Source organism: Parasteatoda tepidariorum, chromosome 7 (genome assembly GCF_982258835.1).
Source record: "Parasteatoda tepidariorum strain Cologne lab strain chromosome 7, Ptep-v5.0, whole genome shotgun sequence".
Classification (NCBI taxonomy): domain Eukaryota; kingdom Metazoa; phylum Arthropoda; class Arachnida; order Araneae; family Theridiidae; genus Parasteatoda; species Parasteatoda tepidariorum.
In genome coordinates, this window is record NC_141761.1 from 68,717,507 (window position 1) to 68,741,090 (window position 23,584).

A 23,584-nucleotide genomic window follows, 5' to 3' on the forward strand; every position below is an offset into this window, starting at 1 on the left:
TTCCTTGTTTTTTTAAATCCAGCAATTGTATTTCAAAGCTACCAATGTCAATTTCAAAAGGAGAAAATTTCAACTCGGTTATCGTAGCATTAAGAGGATTTTTGACAAATGCTAAAGTTGCTCTGCTGTTTTTAAATTCCTGAAACCTGCTGAGAAATGCTTCCCTCATATTAAAAATTATTGTATTAAAATGGTGTTTATCAATAGAGGAATTACTTTCTTGGCGATGCTTCAGCAGGCTCGGAAAGTGAAACAATGTTTCCCTTTCAAAATCCTGAGCAAAAATGGATAATTTGTTTTCGAGTGTTATTACTTCTTCTAACATCGAAAAAATTAAGTTTCCTTTTCCCTGTAGTTTACGATTAAGCTGATTTAGATGAGACTCAACGTCTACCATGAAATAAAAGTTTTGGATCCACTGATCGTCTGTTAGTTCTGGATAGTGAACTCCCTTTTCAAGGACAAATGCTTTAATTTCCGGAGAAAGGATTAATTTCCTGTCGCGAAACGTTTTAAAACGTTCCCTCTTGATAACCAATGCACCCACTCTCCATTTCAAATAAAAATTCTTTGAATTGGCGATGATTAAGAGTTTTAGCTAAAATGGAGTTGATAATGGTAATCACTAATTCCATAACTTCACAAATTTCATCCGGAAATGTTTGCGCACACAGCGCTTCTTGGTGAATGATACAATGGTAAACAAGTATCTCGTGATTAATTTTTTCTTTCAAAATAGCAACAAACCCTTTTCTTACGACGGTCATTCTTTTGGCCCCATCTTTTGAAATCGACACAATTTTATCGAGAGGAATATGATGTTTATCCATACACTCAATTACAGCATTTGCGGTATCTTCTCCACGCGTATGACCTTTGAGTGGCAATAATCCTAAAAGTTTTTCGTTAGCGCCTGAATGAGACATAAATCTTGCAAAAAGTGAAACTTGCGCTGCATCATTTATGTCACAAGACTCGTCAACTGCTATTGATAAAGCCGAAACCAATTTCAGATCTTCGATATGCTGGGTGGTTATATTTGAACAAATTTTAATTATCCTATCTTTAATGGCTTTGGCAGACATTGGTACCTCTTTAATACTTTCAGAATATCTGCTTTGTTCTTAAAATCTCGAATTAGCTCTTCGGATTAATTTATCAAAATAAGATGTAATTTTTTTCCTACCAAGTTTTTTTTTTTAATGAAAATATTACTGCGCCTTACGTGGATATTTATGCCAGAGCCGCACTTAAGAAGCCAAAGAGCCACATGCGGCTCTGGAGCCGCACTTTGCCGACCACTGATTTAGGCGATTGCATGTTATACACAGAATAATTATATGCAAAACAGAAAAAGTGATTATGTGAATGTCGATATTCTCCGAAGACTCTTGACATTCATTAAGTTCGGTCTTTCACAGAAATATACATAAAAATATAATGATTTTCTTGTTTTCAGGGATGACAGAAGTGACAGAGTCTTTTCTTAATCGACCCTTAAAGGAAATGGGCCTTGATTCTTTGTTGAGTGTTGAGATAAAGCAACTGATTGAGAGTGAATTCAATCTAAACATCACGATGCAAGAACTGATCGATATGAAATTCAGGGACATTAAAAATCTCTCTGTCGAAGAATCAAGAAAAGGAGATACCTCACAGACGCCATTATCTTCTGCTGCATCCATTAAACTTTCGCCGGAAGCACAGTAAAGTGAGAGATTTGCTCCCGTAATTTATAGAAAAAATCATCTAAAGATCCTCTTTCTATTTTACTTCACAGTTTTTCAATTAATTTTCTACATAATCCGTCTTCCAATATTCTTTTCTTTTTAAGCCAAATATTAAAAATATTTTACCATACTTAATTGGGTCAGGAATTTCTCATGCAGTGAATCTTCCTAAGTTTCTTGTGAGAGCTTTGGGTTTCACTCACTCACTCTTTTAGCCCAAATTTTGTTTACATATTATTTTGAAGAGGAAAATGTGGTTGGAAGCTAGACAGGATGGTCTCTCAAATCAGGTTTCATATTCCCCTGATTTTCAAGTAAAAATCTTAAACTTTCTAGGTCAGCTTTTTTTTTTTTTGCCCCCCAAAAAGAGTAAATGTTCTAACGTATTTTATTTAAAATATAATTTTTTTAATATATCATCTTGAAAAAATAATTATATTAAATTTATTTTAACAACTTAGCAAGATTTTGTTTTTCATTTTTCAGAATTTTTGATGTTTTGGTACAACATTAATTTTAAAAAATTAAGATTGATGCAGAGAAGATAATATGCTTAGCATGTAGATTATAGTGCTTTTATTGAATAAAAATGTTTTGATGTGTTATTTTAAGTAGCTTTCATCTTTTCCTCCTCTCGACTGCTGTTTGTTTCTCCGCTTTATTTTTCCATTTTAAAAACGGGCGCCATTTTTAGAACTGCTTGAAATAAGTCGACTGTTATTTTCAATTTAATTTGCTTTAGGGGAATGAAGTTTTTAATAAAGTAATATTATTTAAGGGTGTGTGGAAAATTGAAAAGTGGGAAACTGGAATATACAGAGAAAAAAAATTTTAAAAATGTGAAAAAACACTGAAAAAACTATTATTATTTTTTACTGTTTTTTAATAACTTAAGGCAGTAAATATCCTTGTTACACCTGATTATGATTCACAACTTTTCACCTCTTTAGCCCCTAGGGAAAAATTTAACACTTAGAAATATACTTTTTCTTTCCTCTAAATTTGGCCATAAAATTATGGTAAAGTGATTAACATACTGAAGGGGATATTCCCAGAAAACAGAAGGTGTTTGAGGAGATAGGAGAGGTGATTATATTTAAGAATCAGTTGGTCAATCAGGGAACAAAAAGAATATTTTGCAGTGCATTGTCAATCAAATGTGTTCTAAAACTTTTGCTTGCAGCTGGTACCAAAACTACAAACTTCAGCAAAGTCTAACCACAGTACCTAAAAATTAATGTCAATTCAACTTTACTTTGACATGACCCTTTTTAAGCATAGTTTAAAACTGTCAGATGTTTTTAGGGTAAAACTTAGTATTTTTTAAAGAATAAAAGATTGGTGAGTATTTATTTAACACTTTTAGTGTTTTCCTTTTTTAAAGCAAACAATTTGTGATTGCAATTGCATGTAACATAACTTAAACTACAACTATCGTGTCAAAATATTACACAGGTGAACTATGTACTATTTTACAAAAAGGTTTAAATAAGTAGGTAGCAACTTTTATACAATATTAAGAAAACAATTTCTATGAAGAAAAAAAAGGATTAGAATTATTTGAACAAACAACAAGACAGTGAATTTTTATTCAGTAAGAAAAGAAATAATGCATGATAAATTTTTTTACAAAGATTTTTCACCTTTAATCACAACTTATATTGCTTCAAAAGCGATTCTACTTCTGATGAAGAGTGTAATGAGTTCTTAAGACCAAGTAATTTTTTCAAATCTGAAAAATAATATATAAATAATAAATTGAAACAATCATATCTGAATGGAAAAAAATTATTGGAATAGTAAGTTTTAAAGAGCAGAGGAGAAAATAGAAAATAAAATAACTACTTCTTACTGTAGTAGCTTTCTAAATAATTCAATTTTCAAAAACTTCTTCTTAAATCTATCTTCAATAGAATGCTGAATGCAAACTTTATAATGCTAATACATAATTTTTTGATGAAGTAGATATTAGCTTTGGATTAAATCAATATAGATGAACATCATTTTTATGTTTTTCATTTACCCACATTTTACATTACTACACTGTCATAGCAAAAGTCACCAAATAAAATGATTAGTGAAATTAGATAAAACATTTAGTAACATTCTTAGAAACAATAAATATAGAAAAAAATAGTTTTCTGGCTGATATGTTTTAAAGAAATAAATGTTCGAAAGAAAAAAAAAATTTTCCTGCAGTTAAACAATTAAATTCAACTTAAAATTATAAATGCTTTAAACATAGCAAAGTAGCATCCATCTTTAATTTAGCTGTTAATCAGAAGTCTATCAGTTAAATGTAAATTTCTGCTTCCTCACCAAAACTTAAGAATCACTTGTAAGGCAGCCTTTGTATTTAAAAGAGCTAGAAAATCATATTGCCTGGCATGTCTAAGGTATATAAGCATGTAACCAAAAATACTGATTAAGCTTTCCTTAAAATTTTGATGAATACCATCAAATAGCTGAGATATGGTGGATAAACGATATCAAAGTGATAGAGAAACAAAAAAAAAATATTATATTATTTGATAAGACCTAATCATCAGAAATGTTTAATGCATTAGAATTTCATTAGATAAATAAAAATTTAAAAACATTTATTATTCTATTTTACTTCCCTAGTCATGCATATTTTTAATAAAAAAAAAGTTTATGTAAAAAAAAATTAAAATATTATAGTTGATAATGCATTGAGAAAGCTAACACAAAAGAAACTTAAACAAATGTTTTTTAACACACAGCAACTGCTTAAATTTTTTTAATGATATTTGGCTGAGCAGGTGATTTTTTTCATAAAATACTTTTAATGTTTGTCACCTTTTACTATGTGAGTTTTACTTTGAAGATTTGTCTAAAAATAAATAAAAAAAACATAAATTTGCTCAGTATATAAATAAAATTTGTATTTATATTTGCATTTATATTATATTTGTATTTATATTCCTAGCATTTATATTTTAAATAAAAGTGTCAAAGTAGTGATCATGTTGTTAATGTCATCTTTCTTAAATAGATATTCATATTTTTTTCATTAACATGCTTTCAAATAAGATATTTGGGCATTTAAAAGTTTATTAGAACATCCATTTGGTGGACTTACATGCCCAGCAAGGCATGCAAAAATTGTGAGATTTTGAGATTAATTATGCAAAAACTTCACATTTCCCCCATTAACTTAGCATTACTGGAGGAAATTTAAATTAGAGGGAGGTGAGTTTTCTTAAGCTGAATTTATCAATTAATAAAATTTAGAGCTTACCTTTTTTGTCTTGACTCGATAAGAACATAACAAGTGTTTGAAATCTGCCAACTTGAGTAAGGTATTTCAAGTAAACAAATACATCATCTTGATTGCTACAAAAGAAATAAATTACACTTCACTGAAATATATATTGTGTCTTAAATTTTTTTAATACAAGTACATTATTGAAAACCCAATTTAGACAGTTATTATAAACATCAAATTTTTAGAGTAATATATATAGATATATTTTTGTTAATCAGATTTTAATCACACCCATAGGAAACAAAGTAGAAAATTGAATTTTGCATACAAAGTATTTTATGTGAATACATTTTTTCAAAAAGTTCAAATCGCATAGATTGTTTACAAACAAGTTTCAGTTGTAATTCATTCTTTCTCTAAAATATGGAGAGTGCACACAAAAATAAACAGACCACCCTGAATAACTTTTGATCTAATGATCAAATCTTCATGTTCTAAAACTCAATCTTAATTATTCGCAAGGGTGACCTCAAATATGCTAATTAATTAGTACAAATGATATTTTAAGTTAAGAAATTAGACACAAAATGTGTTTTCTCTGAAAAAAAATACATTTTTGTTGTTTATAGATTCAGATTTTGGCCTCCAAAATAAAAAGGAGAAATACAATTTGGAAAATATGGTCCCAATAATTTGGTCAGGAGAGCAGTCCAAAGTTAGGACCCCTTAATATTAATTTCCCTTTTTACATATTTCACCATATATGGAGAAATTTTTAAGTGAATTGAAAAGAATGTGCTCATCCAAAGATAATTCCATGCAATATGTAACAAATAGTATCTATTTACTATTTTTTAATATTTCATTCAATAAGTTAACAAAAATTTTGAATTGTAAGGTATAAAATTTGTTACATAATTTTAAAGAGCGCAATTTTAAATGGAAAAATACAAAATATGAGCAAAATCGGTTAAATTGTTACTAAGTAATCAAATTTTGAAGAAGTGATATTTTTAAAATTCAATTTTTTAGAAACTATTCGATTGATTTTCAGGGATGAGAGTAGTCAGAAAGTAAAAAAGCGGAAATCCAAGAATATATATATATACACACACAAAAATTTGACAAAAAAAGGGCGATTTTTAAACTTGTAAACCATGTGATTATAAATCACGATGATTAATTTTAAAATTGTATGAATATGAATCACATGCATGATTTTAAATTAAGAGAATATGAATCCCGATATGAGGTTTTAAAATAACGTGAATATGAAACTATATATCAAATTTAAAAAATGTGAAAATACAAATCATGATGCGTAATTTTTAGATCACGTAAGTACGAATCTCAATGCATAATTTTTAAATCGCGCGAATACTAAGCTCAATGTCTAATTTTTAAAGCACGTATAAATACGAAAAGCAATGTTTGATACTACAACCGCAAAAACGAATCACAACATTAAATTTCAAGCTAGCGCTAATACAAATCGCTAGATAGGGTTTTAAAAGCGCGTAAATACAAATCACGATATCGGATTTTTAAATCTCGTAAATAAGAATCGCGATGTACGATATTTAAATCGCTTAAATAAGAATCGCAACGCTCAACTTTTAAATCAGGTAAATATGAAAATCAATGTTTGATAATAAAATTGCGTGAATAAGAATTGAGATATTTGCAGAGTTTGGACTTGGGATTTCTAAAAGGCTTGTTTGTATTGTTTTTGTTTAGACATAATAAATAAAAATTTACAAGATTAATTTAATGAGCAAATAAATATTTTCACAGCAATTCAACCTCCATTTTTCCCCCATTTGCTTTCACGCCAGAAAACAAGATGTGGCGACGTCTGAATTAGGAAAATACGAGCTATCCGGCAGACGGATTAAAATACGGAAATTCTTATTTTCTGTGCGTAAAAGCGGGGAAAATAGTTAAAATAAGTAAAAATATGGAAGGGTTAGCAGCTAGGAGGTAGTTTGAATTTTCAGTTTATTTCTGAAAATCGTAAATAAATATGATTATTTTATTTCAACGACTGAATTTTAAAAAAAAGCGGGATATTTATAAAAAGCTGTATAAAGGTCAACCAGTTTTAGCCCAAGGAAATGATTTTTAGAGAAACTTCAGAGGGAGGCATGAGGACTTACTTTCACTCTGCGGAAAATTAAATTCCTCATAAGATATTGTAACTTGTGCAAAAAAAAAAATTTCTGCAGAAATTAGTGGGAGTAATGGAAAAATCTGAAAAAAAGCGGAAACCCTCGAATCCGAGGAAGAATCACATCCCTGGATTTTGCCCAAATTTTGTGTTTTGTCATGTAAAAATACATTCACTAGAATATTAAAAATTTTATACCTTAAAATTCAAATTTTTTGCGACTATTATAAAATAAAATAACAAAAATAGTAAACTCTTACTAAAAGTTATTCTTGCCTGGAATTATCTTTAGCTAAACAAATTTTAAAATTGTGTGCAAGAACATTTCAATTAGCTTAAAAATTTCTTGCGATAAGGCGATATACGTAAAAAGTAAAATTAACATTAAGGGGTTCAAAAATTTAGATTGCTCTCATAGGACCTTATTTCCTAGATTAACAGCTACACCCTATATTTTAGGGGCCAGAAATCTGAATCTGCCCAAAAAAGGTACGTTTAGGAAGAGAAGGCATGTTTTTGTGTCTGATTTTGAAAAAAATCCTCAGCACTAATTAATTAGCATATTTGAGGTTACTCCCACGAATCATTAGGATTGAGTCCTAGAAAGTGAAGATCCGATCATTAGATCAAAAGTTATCTAGGGTGGTCCCTTTATTTTCTTGAACACTGTACATTGCAATAGTAATTAAATACTATTGCAGACAAATTAACTTGCATTTACAACTACGCAGATATTCTCTAAAGAAATTATTTTGATTAAAATAAATCATTTTTTAATAAATAATTCACACCTAATTACAAACAAAATCTTGGTTTTATAAAGTTTATTTGTATAATTGAAGATAATCTTATAGCTTACTCAAGATAGGAAGTTCCTAATGTTTGAAGAATGCCACGAAATATTTCTGCCTCCATGTCATGTTTGAAAACAATAGGCAATCTTTCAGGAGGAAATTGCTTTAAAAAATAGTTTTATTAGTTAAAAGCAGTTAGAAAAGTATATATTTTTATAATAAAATTACCAAAGAAAATAAAGTATAATAAACACTTATTTCATTTGTAAAGCCATATAATTTGAAACGTCCAGATCGTGGTTAGCGTGGGAGCGTGGTTTTTTTCAGGAGCACAATCATCTCTGATTATCTCAACTTAAGCATAATAAAAACAAATTTTATCACAAAATAATAAAATATATTACGTCTAATTTCAGAACTATCTGTTGAGCAGAAAGTTTAACCAGTTTCCAAAATAATTTTATTAAGGGTGCACTCAACTTGTAATAGTTTATGATCAATAAAGGAAGTTTTTATGAAACTGTTGAAAAAGAAAATCAGCATCAATTAGCATTATTCCTGCATTCCAATATTTAATTGAAATTTGTAATATTCTTTAATCAAATAATTCTGGTTTCAATAACCGGGAAACTGAAATACAGTTGATTTATCACCTAATATTTTGTACAAAATAAAAATTTCAGCCAATTATCCCTCAATTCATTTTTTAAGTTCCATGATATTAGTTTATTGTTGGTTGAAATCTGACATTTTTAAAATCAGATATTGAAGAAACAATTCAATAACTATGAAACTACATTACTCCACTTCACAAAATTTGTAACTGAATTGTAAATTCCTCACTATAAAAATTGCTAATTAAGGTTCTTTTCCATAAAGTGACACTCAATTCCCAGAAAATTAAAACAAAATAAATCCTGCGGGTGAAACTATATGCTTGACTCATGCATATATAGGTGGACAGTTTCCAAGTTTATAATTTTTGAGCTTTCAAATTTAGCAATTTTTACTAGATTAAAATGAACAAATGTTGGTTAGAAAATTTAAATCTTCCAACTTTTTAAATAGATTATTTTAAAATCCACACTTGCATTCGTAGAAAATGGGATGTTCTGAATATACACAAAAAAACTAAGGCTTTTAAGATAAAAAGCTAAATATCATGATAAATAAATCTTATCAGGAATGTCTGGACAACTATGAGCCTTGTTATAAGTAACTGGTATAATAATTAATCTTTTTTTTGGTCTTTCATTTTTGCCATCCTGCATTACTAATTAAAAAAATTATGCATTTGGATGAAACAATCATGTAGAAAAAGTACCAGAGATTATTTTTCAAACATTCAGCAAGACACTAACATTATCTCGCGATTTCTTGCGTTAAAGTTCAGGTTCCTCATTACTGCTAGCTTAGATTGTTCCAAAACAAGTTAAGTCAGTTTTAGAAATTAAAGAGAAATAAATCTCGTTTCGTTTGAATATTTAATTGATCATTTTTATTAAAAACACTCATACAATAGATTATTACCAAGCAGATAAAATTTCTTTTTGTATTGGTAACAAAGATCTGTAATATCAAGCAAGGGATGATAAACAAGATAAAAAAGTGACATCTAATATGTCTTTCAAATTTAAGCATATTTCAAATTAATTATCGAGTTATTTCTGGAGTGACAGTTAAAAGATTAAACAAACTAAACATTAAGTTTGGCAGACATGAAAGGTTAAACTAGAATAAACTATATTTTTGTTTTAACTATGTTTATTTATTTACACAAGCAACATAATTTAGTGCTGTATTTTAGCTTTAAAGATGCTTAAAAATTAACACAGGAGATGCGTATTGTTAGCAAAAATCAGCCAGAAATTACTGAGAATTGATTCAACCTAACTTTTATTACTATGCTTCTTTATTTTATTTTCTCTTCTCACATCTTTAATTTTTATACACATAATGAGTTTGTGTTAGAAAACTGCTGTGTCTCCAAACACTGCAATTTATAATAATGTATATAGGAAAATTCCATGAAATTCTTGTTCAAAATGTCATTTTGCAGTAGCTTTAAAATGTAAGAATATCAAATTGAAATGTCAATGATACGTTTAAAATTCAAATATTTCACAGGATGCATAAATCGGATATTTTTAAAACTTAATTTCAAAAACAGTATCAAAATACAGACAAAGCTAGATAAAAATACAGTATTATCTAATGAACAAAGCAATCTGCCATTGCAAAACAATTTGAAAGGATTTGCAAAAACAGCTAGGGGGGGTGGCAAGCACGGGTGATGACTCTAGTAGTATATATAGATGATTGGTAAAATTTTTTGCAACATTTTAAAAACCAGAGATTTATAGCCTATGGTCTGCAGGTTGGAAATTTTGCACAAGGCATTATGACTTATTCCTAGAACTGTTATAATAAAAAAAGGAATAGAATAAATTGTTTTTATACTGTAATCTGTAACACAGTTAATTGGTGATCTAGTCTTTTTCAAATTATCAAGGTCTAATAATTTTATATTAAAAGTTTTATTTATGGCATTAGGTTCAGTGTTTATCAAGAAAAGGCATTTTTTATGCATTAGTACAAATAAAGGATAGAAAATTTCCTACATCAAAAGACATGTAAATAAATAAATATATATATATATATATATATATATATATATATATATATATATATATATATATATATATATATATATATATATATATATATATATATATCCAATTTCAAAATTTTAACCATAACAAGCACATTAATTCATTTAATACTGTATTAGCAACTGAAGGAACACACTTTTTCTATAAACAATATTAAAATAAATGGAAACTTTCAGGGTGAAAGAAAATATTAAATTTATCTGAATTTTTCTTTTCTTTTATTTCTTCTGTATGTCTAATAAATTTTTTAAAAAAGTGTTTTGCAAGTCTGAACTAATTTCATTTTGATTTACTTACATGATATATTTTCATTTATTTTTATTATCTACTTTTGAAAAAATATTTATTATACAGCTATAAGTAATTTCATTCAAATAGAATCTAAAGGCACACTGCCTTTTTACAATTACTGCTTTATTTTAATCTGGGTCCTTAACCTACAATTTTTTTAATTTTTATCACCCACTATCCAAAAATTGTTATACACCCCTGGTAAAAATCAAATGAGAAAAATAAAGAATTGAAAACGACTCTTATTTCTTACTTTTAAATACTGATACTTTAAATCTGGATATTTGGACAGTTTTCTCCAATCGGTTAAAAATTGATAGGCAGCATTGGGTACAGGAGGCAATGTTTGTTCTAATTTCTTCACAATACTTTCTATTTCCCTTAGGTCTTTAACATCTGGCGAATCCTTCAAGGATTTTTGTCTGGTAGGTAGTTGACAAGGACTAGATTGAGTAGTTTTTTTTTCTGGAACTATATAGGAATGGGAAACAGATTGTTTCGAATCCATAACATTTAAGAGACTTTCTAATCGACTGGATGGAGTTTGGATTTCAGTATTTTCTTTAATTTTGATATTTTCTATATCAAGGTTTAATTTTTCTGTGGAACTTTCTTTTGCATCAGAGTTTTCCATTTCCTAAAATACATAATTTTTAATGCAAAATTTAAAAAGTACACAATACATTTATAAAACTTATTTCTTATAATTACTAGAGCATTTACAATTTCAAACATTCTCTAAAATATTTTTGTTTTTGCCAAAACAAATAATGAATAGCAAAATTTTAAAACAAATGTTGAGAATATATTATAAAACTAAAATAAACCAAATTTTCCTTAGTTCCATTAAAACAAAATTTTCTCATAAAAATTTAAATTATTTATAGCGAATATAAATAACTTCTCATTATTCAATATTTGTATTTTTTCAAAAAAATTGTATGAATACAAAATTAAAAATCTATGGAATATTTATAATCCTTTTCTAGTCCAGTTATTAATTTTAAATCAAAAAACAATTTATTAATAATAACCTCGATTAACTTTAAAATAAAATGCAAAACTATTTTTCTTTTCATTATTATTCATTCATTGACAACTATTAAAGTGTAAAACATACTAGAATTCAACTTATACATGAAACTCTCATTTTTATAGTTTATAATGCTCTGTCTTGGCTTACGGAATTCATTCTCCTTCAACACATATTGGTTCGTTACATCATATCAATGAGTTATATTTATTTTTGTTTTATTAGTAACAAAAATTAATTACTAATAACCCAACTCTGGAACCTGCTGTCAGGTGACACAGTAAAACATCATATAATGGTCCAAACCAAATACTACTATGATAAAAACTGAATGCTAAAATTTCTGACTCAAATAATTTTATACATTTAATTAACATATTTTTTTCTGAAATTTAGGAAACAAAAAATTTATTTAGAAACAATTACAGTCGAAATTTCATATAGTTGAGGTTGCTACATTGTGAGTGTACAGAAATAACAAAACTACTTAAATCTTATAAATGTTTAACTTAATTTGACAAAATCATGCTAAACTTAAAAAAGAATCAGGAAACTGACAAAATAATTGATAATAATGTAACATATTATGTTTAACAAGTAGCCAGAAAACCTTTAAATAATAAATGTACAAAAGAGAGCTTTAAATTTTAAGCTAAGTCCAGAAAAAAAGTGAATACTACACATTTTAACTTGAAAATAAACCACATAAGAACACAAACATCAATAAAGAGTAAGTTTTGTTACAAGTTCAGTAATATATAAACGCTATATAAATCATATAGTGACAAACTATGAGTGATTTTCAATATAGAAAAGTTTTTTATTTCAATAGAAATCGATGATAAATGTTACTAATAATATTTGACCTTTTAAGTATCAATTTGAGTGGGGGCTAAGTACAGAGAGTCAAAGGATGGAAAAAATATCAGATGGAATTCTAAGTGAAACTCTTAAGTGCTCTTTACACAAAATGGATTTTGTAAGGTCACTTTCAAAACTCATTACAATAATGCTAAAGATGAATTATTAATGACTGTGGCTCAGAGTTTGGTACATCAAGAATTGAATTTTTGATTTTGAAAAATAATTATTGGCAAAAAATGGCAAGTTTGAATCACAATGGGTGATGAACATTCATTATAATTTATCTATGAAAGAGTTAAAAACAGACATGTAATGGAAAATAGGTGAGGTTTTATTCAAATTAAATACGAAAACGTGTTATTTATCAATTAAAAATAGATTATCTGTTAAGTAAAAACTAATTTAATGAATAAATAAATCAGAATATTATTTTAATACAATAAGAATCAATAAAGCAATAGAAAGCATTATAAAAAAGTTAAATTTTGTATTATTTTATTACAGCACTTGGGACATGCTGAAATTTAATTTTGAGAAATAAAAGTTTTGCTTAAATAGAATTATTTTCATTACTTACACAACATAGATACTTTCATGAGAAATACTGTCTAGTCACTATACTTACATTAACTAACAAATTATAGAAGAAAAAAAAATTTAACTAAAGAAATGAAAAATGGATCAATTTATTCATTTATTTATTTTACATTATTTTTACATGCAGGAAATGTAATGTGCCATATTCACTTTTGCTGTCACACTAAAATAAAATGTTTGTTGAAATTAATAGAAAAGCTTATTTTCTTAATAAATTTATTTGCTGAAAAATAGAGAATAAAAAAACACTAAAGAATGAAAATAACAATATTGAAAATAGTGTTTGGCGAAAGTAAAATAAAGAGTGATTAAAAAACATTCGCTATCAAACAGCTAATTGTCAATAGAAGCATTTCATTTTGAAAGTAAAAAATTATATTAAAGTTTGGTTACCATATTTAATGAATAATTTACTTTAGACAATTTAATCGGTGCTAAAATAACTTCTATAGAAAACGGATTTCATTTACTGGTCTCGTAAATGGAAGGGCATTAGTAATGGTAGCATCTTAAAATGACTAAATGAAAATAGTCTGTGTAATAAAAATTAAAATTATAATAAAGAAATAGTTTAACTTGATTTAGAACTACAAGAGGTGATCAAATGAAAAGGTTCGAAACGTTGTAAAAACGCAACAGTTAAACATTTGCATATTCCGATATGGGAGAACGTAGCGAGACATCTCGAGATGCGATTAGAGTCTCTGACTGGGATCGGAGCATGCGCTGGTGCCCCCATGAGCAAGAGAGAGCAGAGGCTCTTATCAAAAGCGGCGTCCAAATGAGGACTGGATGGCATTCACGTTGCAAAATTCGGCGATTGAGGAGCAGCGAGGTGTTATCCGATTTCCTCGAGCACAGAAAAACCGTTAACTCCTATGTGTACTGTGAGGCACTCTGACGCCTACGCAGGTCCATCAAGAACAAAAGACCGGGGCTGCTCACGGAGAGTGTGGTTCTTCTCCATGATAAAGCGCGTCCACACGTCTCCAGACTCACACACATGGAACTGGCCAAGTTCAAGTGGGAGACGTTGAACCATCCGCCCTACAATCTGGACTAGTCGCCCTGCGATTTCCATGTGTTTGCTCCACCTGGAAGGGAAGCTCTTCAACTCGGACGACATACTCAAGGACGCTGTGAAGGACTGGGTCTCGTCAAGACCACAGGAATTCTGGGAACAAGGAATCCTGCATCTTGTTCATCAGTGGGATCGCTGTGCACAGGCCTATGGTGTATATTTTGAATATAGTCTACATTTGTACCCACCATGTCGTTTCGTACCTTTTCATTTGATCACCCCTTGTAATAATATGAAATTTATTCAAAAGTATGTAAATAAATAATTTTTACACTGAACATCTTTTTCTTAAAAAATTTTTTATTCACACTGATCCCTTTTAAGTCATTAGTTTCAAAAAAGTTAGTGACAAAGTGAGATGAGAATAGCTGCAAGGTGCCTAAAACTTTAAATCTTATTTCAGTCTTTTAATATCATTCTGATGCTATTCAAAAATAAGTTTAAAGTAGGAGTTTATATCATTTTAGACGTAAGTAAGATACAGGTATCTAGTCTTGAATGAAAAAAAAAACTACAGTACAGAACCCGTTATCCGGAAATCAGAAAACTGGAAAACTAAAAAACCAGAACAAAATTCAATACATTTTCCCGCCATTTTTTCAAAAAAAAAAAAAAAAAAAAATTTCCTCATAAGATTTTAGGATTTTTCTTTCTTTTTTGAACCTTACCATCATTTTGGAAATAATCATTAGTGTATTACTTCACCGTTTTTTCTTCTTTTTAAGATAATATCCAAATATTTAATTTTTTTAGTTGGGTTTAACAATAAAAAAAACGGCTTTTTGTAGCGATTAAGAAAACTGGAAAAATCAGTTATCCAGAACAGCGATGGTCCTGATCGTTCCGGATAATCGGTTCCCTACTGTATTATAGTTTTCTTTCCCATTCTTACTTCATACTAGTGACATTCTGACTTCTTGACAGCTATTTCAAAGTTAATTCTAGAATTTGAAAAGTTCTGTAATGAACAAAAACTCTTTCGTCACACTTATTCACAACATAATGAATATTATACCACAGAAAAATATTATGTGACTGTGGTGCTGTGAAACAATTTTAAATTTCACAGGGGTGACACAACTAGGTAAAGTTGGAAGCCCCTATCTAAAATCAATGAAATAAAATTTTTAGACAGACTGTACACCAATAAATCTAAATAAAATAACATAAAAAATCAAAAGTATTAAAATAGCTAAATGTTCGGCAATAAATATTTGTAATGGAAAAAAATCTGTTTTAAACTAAACATTCTAAATCTAAAAGAAGTAGATTAACTGTTTGAAATAACCATACATTGAAAAAATATATAACACTTTTAGTTTTTTCCCCATAAAAAAGTAAACAGTAGAAAAATTTATTTTCATCAAAAAATATTAAAAAAATTAAGAAGCAATATTTATCAAAAATTAATTGAAAGCATTAGAAACTATGCAAATAAAAGATTAATAAAACACATATAAGATAATATATATCTTAAATGAGATAATTTCAAATTAGAATTAGTTTACAAAAAATAAAGAAGTTAAAACCCAATCTCAGTGCTTATGTAAAATAGACCTAGTAAGAGATTTCTTCAAAACAATTAAAACTTGAGAGTTCATGGGGTTTACTGATTAACCTCAACGGACACACTTAAATCTTTGAATGACTAAAGGTGCTGCCACATATACGCTAAGGAAAATCAATAATTACATTTTAGTAAATCTTAAAAGAAACATTGGAGCAAACAGCACAATATAAAATCTAAGAAAGAGTGTTAACGGGTAAAGAAAGAGTATTAACGGGTAAAACGTAAATAAATTTGCTTGAAATTAAAAAGGTATAAATAATAAATTGTGCACGAATCAAATAACCTGTCTCATTTTTTCCAATTCTGTTTGAGCTGATTTATTCTGTGGTTCTAATTCCAAAATTTTTAAATAGTCTTCTTCTGCCAATAAGAATTTTTTTAAAGCTCTTCGAGCTGTAGCTCTCCTCAAATAAGCCTTGATGTATGTAGGATCAAGAGACAGACACACAGTACAATCATCTTCGGCCGAAGCAAATCTATAAAAACAATGTCATGAAGAGTGAGAAAATACTAATTTAAAGGGGAACACTTATGCAAAATTTTTAAAAAATCATTTTTACATTTTGTATAGATTGAAGGAAAATATGCACGTTCAAAAAAATTTACATAAAAAATATACTTTAGAATTCAGATAAATAAAAAATATATAAATTAAAGAACTTGGATGGACTTTTGAGGTGTATCAGAAATAATTTTTTTTTTTTTTTGATGTTATGTTTTAACAAAAAGGAGTTATAAACATTTAGATTATAGATGTTAAGACTGTATATGATGTGTTCCTGAGAAGTGCTTCTATAATATGGCCAGGTTAATCCATGATTTCTTATTCTACAGTATCTAGATTTAAATGACACGATTCAACATACACGAACCCTCCAACATATCAAAAGATGTTTGTTGAGCAATTGTAGAAAAAAGGGAAGAGAACAAAAAGCAATATCTCCCTACCGAAAATTCAATGGGTTTAGCAAAGACCAAAAAGAGCACCACAGTAAACTGAAGCAGACGGACTAAAATTTAGCTCAGTAGAAATAAGACAGAATTATTGATCAACATTAAACAAATAGGCTGTCCGAATGAATTTTCAACTCTAAACTTTATAAGGAAATGATATATTAGAATTCTGTAACACCTAAAACTTAACAATTTTAAATTAAAAGCCAACAAAATAAAATTAGCATAACTAATTTCATTAAACTGTATCTTACTCTATACATTTTGCTGCATTAAGGGGAAGAAAAAAAAACGAGGGAAAACCTACCTGGAATATTGCATTTACAATTGATCATTTTTCAAGAGTCTAAATAAATGTATGATTTATATGAACACTTGGATAACTAGATTTCTGTTCTCTTTTTTTTAAACCTAGCTTTGTAAAGTACAGGGGTCAAATTGATTCAAAGAAGAAAGGACTTTTGAGATGAGAAGGGGTATTGAGAGCATTTAATGCATCATTTCAACTTGGAGTGCCTCTTAACCAGATGAAAAAATCAAAAGATGCTATCTGAAATATTTCACATGGGCAGCAGTATTCTTTCTCGTTTCTTCGTAAAGATAAAAACAGGGGAAAGGAGAATAACTGATTCTTTAGTAGAGAAATAGCTTAGCAATACTTTCAGCCACAGAAGAGGCAATAAATTTTATGTGCTGTAAAAAATGCTAAAAAAGGTAAATATCTTCCAAAAATTGAAAATATACTTTTTTTTCAAACTTAGAAAAAGTGGCGTCTGGTTTGAAGAAATTGAAAATATAGTTTCAGGGCATGAATGACTGTCTCCGTCCAATTACAGGAGTGTTCACCTTGTAGAGAGGGCATATAATGGTTTATTTATAGAAGATTCGCAAGAAATTAAAAATATATATATCATGAGAGCCAACTGTTTTGTCTGTGATAAGAGATTTTACTTCTTTTGTAGCAGGAAAAAGTTTTCTTTTTCTTATCTTACCAGCAAAAAGAAAAGGAAAAAATTTAGTACAATAGGGTGGGAGCATGGAATTGAAGGGATAAACAACCAATGCTGCACATGGGTTGTTTAGTAATCTTGTTCCTGAGCAGATTGGTAGTAACAAATTTTAAGCTGGATGGCTTTCAAGTAGCTACCAGATATAGAACCCTGATTCTATGCAATGACAGCTTAGTGCCTTAACCACTGTGCCATCGCATCTCAGAAGACATCGATGTATTTGGCTGTAATTTTTCAAAACTAAATAAAAATTTTGATTTGAAAAATTTTTTTTGAGTACTATATCACGTTTCCAGTTGTTTTTCACGTATTATAACAAGACGGAAAGTTTCCAGTTCTTAGAATAATCAGCCTAAATTTCAAAATAAACATTCTAACAGCAAAGAGATTTAAACGTAAATTCAATTTGATAGAAATTTTTTTAACAAGTATGATTGAAAAGAAAACTTTTAATATATTTTATCCAATTAAAAATGATGTAGGCACAGCTACACAAATTATCTTCAATTTGGGAAAGCATAAATTGTAGAATACTTACTGTTCTTTTTTTAGAAATGCCATCGCACGATTAGCAGGCAGCAATGCATTTTCTGGATCCAACTCCATACCAATTGTATAACAGTTTATAGCTGAATCGTAACTTCCATTTTTAAAATATTCATTTCCCTATAAATTTCAAAATAGTACTGGTAACGTTTTGTGCAACAAATCTAGCTCAGTTCAAAATTATATGATTGAAACATTAGTCAACAATTGTATTTTATTTTTACATTGTTACATTTGATGTTAAATATAAAAACTATATTTAAAAATAACTAAAAATGATACAGCTTACAAAATAAATTTTTTTAATAAAACAGAATGTTTAAATATTTGATACCTGAAATGCTTACAAGTCTTGATGGTTATAAATTGATTAATTGAGAACAAACACTAAAATCATTAAAATTTAGTCTTAAAGCATGCCCCATTTCAACCAAATTTTTTTTTTCAAGGAATGATTGAAGTGCTTGCTGAATAAAGACAATCAGATATTATATTGAGATCTTAATTATATCTTTCAGAACTACATAAAAGAGATAAATATATTTAGTAATTTTCCATTTAATTCTCCGTCAATTTTTTATTTAACAGTTCCATCTTTGCTCCAGAGACTATTGGAATATTTTAAAGACTGAGAAAATTTATTTACTGAAGAATGTTTCAGGCTGTATATGGATTTCAGTTCATATACATGTTATACATATTAAAAGAATAGAAATAAGAGTTTTTAGTTATGCAATTAAAATCCTGAATATTTTCTGTTACAACAATCATTTTATGTTCGTTTTTGTTTGCCATTTATGAAAGATACAACAGTAACAAATGTATTCTAAGAATAATGTCAGCATCACAAGTAATGAACGTATTATACAGATAAAACCAACTAAAACTGCTGCAAAAATATCAAACATTTTTAAAATGACATTATTTTATCCATCAAAGAAAAGTTTTAATTTTAATAAAAATAGTAGAAAAATGAAATCATCACAATTTAGAATCTCACCTTATCCTTTTTAAGAATCGCTTGCTGCTTTTTTCGTTGTAGATTCAATATTTCTTCAGAATCACTGTCTCCAGAAGAACTTTCTGCTTTTTCATCTTCATCTAATTTTTTTAACTCTGTTTCCTTTAAAAAAAAAAATTATTATTTGTGGAATTATACATGTATTTTTTCATTTTAGTCTATACACTTCAAAAAAAAATATATATTATTTTTCCTTATTATATAGTATTAATATTATATTCATAATTTTAAAAAAAATAGTCAACAGAATAGTCAGCATATATGGAAAAAATTTATATATTTTCACTTTTTACCTAATATAATTAATTGCATCAAATTAGTCTTGAGTTAAAAATTTATTTTTCTTTAATATATGTAATTCAGAGTTTAAAAAAATGAGCCTGTATTTATCTAATTTGTTTAAAAGTCTATAATTTACAATTTTTCATTTCAAAATATGTTTTCAGGGAAACTCTTAACTTGATATTTTCCCACTTTAAATAAAGATATATTTCTTTAACATCATTTATAATACCAGAACATTAATTTACATTATACTCAAGCGATTTTTTTAAATTATCAATATTTCCAATCTTAGACAAAAATTAAACTGAGCAGTAAAACCTAAAGAAGGCCAAATTATACAATAACACTATAATAAATAGATTTTAATGTAAATATCAGTACCACATCAAACTTTTCCCATGCTTTGTAGTTAAAACTTTTTATTCTCGCAGAATCATCAGATTTCTTTTTATCTTTTTTGTGTTTGCTTTTCCTTTTAGATCTTGCTAAAGTATTTCTTACTGGAGGAATGTTCTAAAAACATAAAAAAAGTCATCATCAAAGATTTATTAATAAAATTGAAAAATAAGTTTTTTAATGAAAAAAAATTTACATTAGATTCTCCTAAATAGAATTTGCATCTCTAAAAGTATACAAGATAGTAACATAGAGTATGAAATATTAATAATTTACTATAACCAAAGAGAGAATGAAAACAAAGTTTCATTTATCTCATGTTAACATTGTTATCATGGAGAATAGAATCGTACATATTTTCTACTGTATAAGTCAACATATCTTTACACATAACAAATAAAAACAAAAAGTATAGAAAAAAAAAACAATTTGAAAAAAAATATGAAGATTATTTTCATGCACGGTAAAATTTTTCAGGTGATAAACTAAAATCCCATGTGTGAAATATACCAATAAATGTACTGGCGTATTTACTGCATGGGATTAGTATTGATGAATTCTGATCATAATGTTGTCTAGAACTCAATGAAAATAAATAATTTTGGAATTAAAAGAAAATAATTTTGGATGAGGCTACATATAAAAAAAATTGGTAGATCTGAGTAATCCTATCAATAGCATATATATATATATATATATATTATAGGATATATTTTAACTAAGACATACCCGAAAAGAATTTGGTGTTGGAACCTATACCAAAATAAACATTTACACAGATAAAATGCTACAAATTAAAAAAAAAAAAAAATTAAATAAATTTTAAAAAAAGTAAAATTTAAAAAAAAAATAATAATTAAAAAAACAGAAGAGAATATATGTGGATGTAGCTGGAAGTTACTGCCAGGCAAAACTAAAAAATCAAAAAAATTTATAGCAAATACATGGGCAGTGGGAGTTTTGATGAAAGCGCAAACATGGAGTGATATGGGAATTCAGAACCTAACGTAAATAAATTGCAAACAAGAAAACAATGTGAATTTTCCCACTTATAGTATTTCATACTTTTAAAACCATTTACAACAATAGTTTACTTTACTGAAATAGTATAATGTAAGTGATACAAAATTGTAACTAGAATTTAGTTTTTAATTAATGAATTATTAAAATGTCAGCAATGGTACACACTAAGATAAATCAATCAATATTTCACTTTCAAAACGCTTCACAAAATTATTCCTAGAGAAAGAATATTGTTTTGAAGAAAGTTGAAGCAAAAAATTTTTAGAACATTGTTTATTAGACTTGGTTAAGATAAACGAGAAAAAATATTTGATATGATTTAAGAGAACATGTTTAGGAACAGGTTAGGATAGAATGGTACGTTAATCATCTTACTGAATATTAAAAATAAATATCTATTAAATCATTTCTGAATAACACCAGGTTATGGAGTTAACTTAATGATAAAATAGAAATTTTCATCATAATCTATATCTTTAACTAATGACGAAACAATGCAATGCCCAGTTCTTGATGTGGATATCGTCTTCAGATACCATGGCTTGGGTGTGAGGATCTACCTATACTTTCTTAAATAGTGTCTACGTATTCTGAATTAACTTCATTGAAAATATTTTAATATTGATACAGTCGAACTGGTTTATAACGAGCACAAAGGGAAAAAACATGTACTCGTTAAATCCGAGTGCTCGTAATAAACGGGTCCTTAAGGCAGGCGTGCAAATAGAAGTGGGGGGGGGGCTTGGGAGGAAAATGATTAAGTTTACTTAAAATTTAATTAATACTTACTTACTTTAATTACATTAATTAATTTAATTAAACACTTTTCTTAATTTAATGACAACTAACCCCTTCCCCCAAACGAACTAAGAATATCCAAATTGTTCAGCAAATTTTTCTGCTTGCACTTTTAGAATTGGTCCACTCACAGGTAAATCAGCACTACGTTGTACCTTCATCCATTTCAATAACGCTTCGTCCAAATCCTTTTTCGAACACTTCCTCAGTCGTTTACAATCTGTTTTATTTTGGTTGTATGAATCCATTAAGTTGCCTTTGTTTTTTAGCAGTGTGAAAACAGTAGATGAAAACAATCCATACCTTTTGCAGATTTCGACTTTTTTTAACACCGTCATCCAACTCCCGTAAACTTTTTACTTTTTCGTCAACCGATAAAGCTTTAAATTAGAGCGATAAGGGCAATTAAGTTTCAGTTCGCGGTTTTTTTTTTTTTTTTTTGATTTCTCGCACATTTCTTATCATTTAAAAAAAAAAAAGATGAGACAGAAAGACTAGAAAAAAGATTGCAAGACAGAAAAATATTGCTCGCTAAAACCGGGTCTTGCTCGTTAAAAGCGACTTCTGTTCCATAGATTTAACATTGATCCAACCAAATATTCTCGTTTCCCTCGGTAAATCAGAGTTCTCGTTAAATCCGAGCTCGTTATAAACGAGTTCGACTGTACTTGTTATACGATATGAGTTGTAAAAGTTATATTCTTCAATTTGGTCTGTTTTCAACATTTGTTTTTTTTCTTCATTTTTAACATGTTACAGCCGAATTAATGCCAAAAATTAGGACAACTTTTTTTGGCACAAATCACAAAAATCCTTCCTTGGTAAGCCTCCAATATTGATTTCATCATTATTCATCTCAGACTTGTACCAATCTCAGACTTGTACCAATAGCAAACTTTGAGATATATCCAGATTGTTATCTGCTAGTGCCAATTATAATCCTTAAAGGGATTTTAAACTCGAAAATATTTTTAAAAATGAGTAAAACATGTAGAGGGAGCCAACTCCGATTTGTAGGAAACTACAAATCGAACCGTTCGAGTTGGCCCCCTTCTATGATTTTTTTAAAAAGTTCCCTACGTAAAACAGCATGGAGGTTGCCAAAACTTAACTATTATTTTGGTGTAAATACGGATTCCTATACTATGTACAACAAACATGTTATCTTCTAAATTATTTTAGAATAGAACGTAAGAAAAAGAACATTTAAGAAGCTTAGCTCCACTTAGCTAAATTATGTTCATTACTTTATAAAAAAAAACAGTAATATATTTCAGTATACTCAAATATGATTAAAAGTAGTTCAAAATATTTTTACATCTTCTTCAGTTATCTTGAGTAGTTTCAATTCTTCCTCTTTTTTTCTCATGTCCTTTTCCCAACTTTCTAAATCTTTCAAATAATTTTGAAGTTCCTCAGAGTTTTCTCGAACTTGTTGTTGAATTTTAAATGAATTTTCGACACTCATTATATCTTAAGATGAAAATTTCGCACGTACAAAGAAATTCAAGAAACAACTGAAA

General features: G+C 28.2%; 2 protein-coding genes across 2 annotated transcripts in view; one reads left to right on the top strand and one right to left on the bottom strand.

Annotated features, from left to right (window-relative positions):
• The window catches only part of LOC122268367 (fatty acid synthase), a 29,483-nt gene extending 25,085 nt beyond the window's left edge, over nt 1-4,398 (top strand). Inside the window, exon 8 of the mRNA XM_087168013.1 lies at nt 1,460-4,398. Within this exon, the coding sequence (XP_087024139.1) occupies nt 1,460-1,710 (251 nt within the window). The 3' untranslated portion in view covers nt 1,711-4,398. The remainder of the gene's footprint in view (nt 1-1,459) is intronic.
• On the bottom strand, nt 3,290-23,529 carry LOC107447202 (uncharacterized). The gene is made up of 9 exons (XM_043049115.3): nt 23,380-23,529; nt 20,226-20,357; nt 19,539-19,661; nt 18,531-18,658; nt 16,312-16,504; nt 11,137-11,520; nt 7,986-8,083; nt 4,993-5,087; nt 3,290-3,462 (listed from the first exon to the last, which is right to left on the bottom strand). Exons 1-9 carry the CDS (start codon nt 23,527-23,529, stop codon nt 3,380-3,382), a joined length of 1,386 nt encoding a protein of 461 aa, XP_042905049.2. The 3' UTR covers nt 3,290-3,379.
• Between the last annotated feature and the right edge of the window lie 55 nt (nt 23,530-23,584).